This window comes from Erigeron canadensis, chromosome 8, assembly GCF_010389155.1.
Source record: "Erigeron canadensis isolate Cc75 chromosome 8, C_canadensis_v1, whole genome shotgun sequence".
Lineage (NCBI taxonomy): Eukaryota > Viridiplantae > Streptophyta > Magnoliopsida > Asterales > Asteraceae > Erigeron > Erigeron canadensis.
In genome coordinates this window covers 34,177,358-34,181,903 of record NC_057768.1, presented here as the reverse complement: position 1 = coordinate 34,181,903, position 4,546 = coordinate 34,177,358, and the positions used below count along the sequence as shown (strand labels likewise).

At 35.2% G+C, this 4,546-nt stretch overlaps 1 protein-coding gene across 1 annotated transcript; it reads left to right on the top strand.

The window, feature by feature from the left end:
* Positions 1–450: 450 nt before the first annotated feature.
* On the top strand, positions 451–4,292 carry LOC122610687. Its single transcript, XM_043783655.1, has 5 exons — positions 451–497; positions 1,906–2,918; positions 3,001–3,286; positions 3,344–3,581; positions 3,783–4,292. The coding sequence occupies exons 2-5, from the start codon at positions 2,866–2,868 to the stop codon at positions 4,142–4,144; spliced, it is 939 nt and encodes a 312-aa protein (XP_043639590.1). The 5' UTR covers positions 451–497; positions 1,906–2,865; the 3' UTR covers positions 4,145–4,292.
* Positions 4,293–4,546: the final 254 nt, after the last annotated feature.

The window sequence follows — 4,546 nt, the reverse complement described above, 5'->3', positions numbered from 1 at the left end:
CATAAATAATATTTAGTACAATTTGACTTGTTCATATGTAAATTGTTTACATATATTATTCATGTATGAACGTTAAGTTATAATATAGAGATTCTCACATGAACTATAAGGATAATTTGAATTTGAAAAACCATGAAAACTTTTAACTTGTAACTTGATCTTCTTATTTGAACAAATTCATACACATATGAACATATCAAGTTATATCTAATATTACTTGGCCTCATATTTGATAGTTTTAGTTTTCAAATGAATCTAAACGTAAATAAATTTTGAAGGCTGCAAGCCTGCAATGACTCATTTTGGGCCCAATCACCTAACCCAAATAGGCTCTAGAGCCGTCTCAGCAAATACAATACGTAACAGTGTAACACAGTAAACATATACAGTCATACAGAGTACTATACAAAGTAAACATTAATTCCTTAATTTATTTCTTCGGTTAGGTCGGAAAAATTTGTATTAAGCGTTTGAAGAAATCGTTCGTCAATTTTGAGGTATAAATTCGATCTTTAAACTTTATATGTATATATTCATTACCCAGTAATTTTTTTGTTTGTAATTCTATTATTGTTGCATTTTATATGATTCGCGCTTAAATAGATTCTTTTTTTAGTATTTTTTTTTGTAGAGAATCAAGTATTTTTAGGTGACTTTAGGTAAAATAAAAGGTAAAAGAATAAATAAAATTCAAGTCTTTCATAGATAATGTTGGTAAAAGTCAAGTCCTTAGATTAATTTTGGGTAAAAATCTAACCTTTTTAAGATGGTTTGAGTAAAAGTCTGGAATTTTGGTGTTAATATTTAAGATGGTTTAAGCTGGTACATAATGCTTCAAACGGCCATGGATTGGTAGGCTAAGGACCATATTATTAAAGGAGTTGAAAAGATAAAGATATTAAAAGAACGCTCAGTTATAAAAGGAGCAGATGTAGGTAGACGACGAAGCAACTGGTGGCAATGTGGCATTCATATATCCAGTCATTTTTTTGATTAATTATGTAAAAACGACAACAACGACATCAAGACCCAATCCTTGAGCGGGGTATGGGGGAGGTGAGCTGTAGACAGTCTTGCCTCTACCCAAAGTTAGAGATATAAGTCGGAAAGTATAAAGGGTTTAGTTACCATACTTGTCAGCCGAAAATAGCATAAGAAGATATACCTGTCTGCTGAGTATCGCCCGACTACATTAAGCGTAGGGAAGAGTAGCAAACATGTGACCTAACAATACTTTAGCATAGGTTCGACAAATACATATACAATAGCAACCATATTGAACATAGTAAACAACATTAAAGAGTAAAAACGAGACTTTTCATAATTGGTTTGGGTAAAAATCAAGTCTTTTTAGATAATTTGGGTGAAAAAATAGAGTCTTTTAAAGTTTTATAGATGATTTGGGTAAAAAGCAAGTCTTTTTAGATGATTAGGGTAAACATAAGGCATTTTATATTGTTACAGATTATTTGGGTAGGTATTTTCTAATTTTGAGCTTACAATGGATTATCCATGGTAGATAGTTGGACACTTTAAACACTGTTGATTTATTTAGCTGTATTTCTAAAAAGTAACTGAGTTTTTTTTAGTTTATTTGGTTAAACATTGGCCTCTTATAGATAATTTGGGTAAAAAAACGAGTCTTCTTCAGATTATTTGGTTAAAATTCGAATCTTTAATGGATTATTTGGATAAAATATCTAGACTTTTTTAGTAAAATATCTATACTTTTTTAGCTTATTTGGGTAAAAATGAAGCCTTTTAGATGACTATTTGGTTAACAATCGAGTCCTGTTTAGGTTAGCTGGGTAAAGATCATATGTATGTGGTGATCGATTGCCTTCGCTATCTGCAAAATATCCATGGCTCGTTGTTCAGAATGCTGAAAACAACTTTGGTAACCAGGTTTTCTACAGCCTAGACAACCCATTGTCTCAATATTGTTATCAAATCCCCGAGTTGGTTGGGAGACGTATCCGAGGGTTTTTCCATGGCTGGGTGATTCTCTCCAACAATGTTATGTGGTCTCTTTGGAATCCATCTACCTCTAAGGTTATGTGTTTACCTCCCTTAGTATTGAAGGATGGAGATTCTGATGATGATATCATCGGACACTGTTGTTTGACATCCCCTCCCGATGATCCAGGTTCAACTATTTTGTTAACAAGAACTGATAAATCTACATTTGTTTTTTGTCGGCTAGACCGTAAAAGAAAGAAGTTAAAATGGACTGAAATGTCATATGTCAAACAGCTCAAGAGAATAACCGGTGATGGTCGTTTATTGCATAGCCTAACTTTTTGTGACGGTAAAGTATGTGCCATACATACGGATGGTTGCTTGTTTCGTGCTATCATAACCATTGACATAGTAGTTAAGGATGAAGAAGTTGTGATAAATTTACTCTTATTTGGGCCAGCCCCTCTACCCGATGAAGATCCGATCTACGACCGTATTTTGGAAATATTTCTTACAGGATCTTCTACAGTTTTATTCTGTGTTGTCGTAGGCTTTATTGAGGAAACACATGAAACAATAAATCATGTCAATTTGTTCAAATTGGACACAACTACTATAAAGTGGGAAGATATACATAGCATTGTTAATGAACAGTGGGACGTGACCGATATGTATGTAATTGACAATACTAATTGGGATAAATTGATGATGACTGATATAATGTGGGAGGAAATGTTAGACCTCAAAGCTGCTATCTTCTGTGTGGATCTTGCTCTTGATTACTCATCGGTATTTTACCTCCCTTCAATTGATTCAGAGTTAGGGGGTTACATACATATTCGTGGTAAAATGGGCACAATTATACAATCATAGCACATTAAAGATAAAACACTTGGCCAATCTTATATGCGATCTCCATTGCTGTCAACCAGCCATGTCACATTATGGGAAGAGAAAAGGTAATGCTTTGAATTGATTTGTATTTATTTGGCATTTTTGATATAAAAAAATGTTTATTTCTTAAAATTATATTTTGTGTAGTAGGTTAAAATGTGATTACAAACAAGAAGAAGAGGACATTAAGGGTGATGAAATCATGATGATGAAATCGGTTACGGACGATGAGTTTGAATTCAATGAATCACACCTCCTCAATTTTTCGATTCATTTCTTGGAGATGATTATGGAGAATTGCGCTGGAGTGGAATACTTGAAGTTGCGTGCTACATGCAAACGATGTCATTTAGCGGCACCTTTGATGATTATGGAGGGGCAAATCTGGATTAAAGAGATTGCAGAATCATTCATTAGTTTCACCATGGCTAATTGTTGTAGACAATGAACAAGGAATTATCACTTTTACAGATCCGTTGTTGGGTGACAAGTACTTTATGAAAATTATACCGGTATCCATCTATGGAAAGAAGGTATTTTGTTCAAAGTTTGGTTGGTTGTTGCTGTTTCTTACCAAGTCTACACTGGTGTTCGCAAGCTTCCTTGTATAGAATATTCAATTGCTGATAGCTTCTCCTTCTCTACACCACCTACTTCCCCTGATTGTATGGTGGTTGGTTTTTCAGGATACGTTGATTGGGAAGTTCACATCCATTTCGTTGGGGGGGAATTTTAAGTAAGCTTCGTCTGCGTCTGCGTCTGCTCTTTGATGGTGTTTATACATATCATGACTTCCGCTTTTCCAACATTTTATGGCAGAGATCTTTATGCCCTAAATAAGGATGAACTTCATGTTTTCAAAGATCTGGGCATAGATGATTACTCTTGGGAGAAAGATGTAGCTCAAGCCCACCCAAAAAGTTGTTGAGCTAAACATTACCTTACGAAACAGGATGATCAACATCTTTTACTAGTTAATGTGTCTGGAGAATCTGTCGAGGTATTCAAGCTTAATGATAGTACTAAAACTTGGGAGAAAGTAGATGATTTAGGACGGCACATGATTTATATTTCCGAGGAAACATGCCTCTGCGTTGAAGCCAAAACACCAGAAATGGGAAACAAGATCTATTTTCCGGATGAACTGCATAATAGGAATGGGAGGATAGTGTTCTATACCCTTGAAACATGTACGTTAGGTACCTTCAATAACAAAACCATCCAAGTCAGTCACACAGTTCGACGCCAACTCCACCACCCTTGTACTTGGATTGGACCATGTTGGTCTTAACCGGTAATTATTACTTGACTTGTTATTTTGTTAGTGAGATGCTCATGTACGTAGGTGTGGTGTAGTTTATTCTCTGTGTAAATGTGTTAACAACACGAACAGCACCACGGCAACTGATACTGGTCCCAATCAGCCATTCTTGTACTTCGATTTTCAGTTTGTAGATTGATCTGTGTGTGTGTGTGTGTGTGTTTAGGGGGTTTAGAATATTTAGAAAAATTCGGGGATTTTGAGATTAGTGAGAGAGAGAATGGTTTAATGAGTCACTGCGTAGTGTTTTCCTTCTCAACAAGGACCTTTGACAGTTTTCAAGACCGATACCAGGACCAGGACGCTTTCATTCCCATCTCTATTATAGTCACTTGTACTCCGTAATACACATGTGAGTAGGGTTGTTAATCT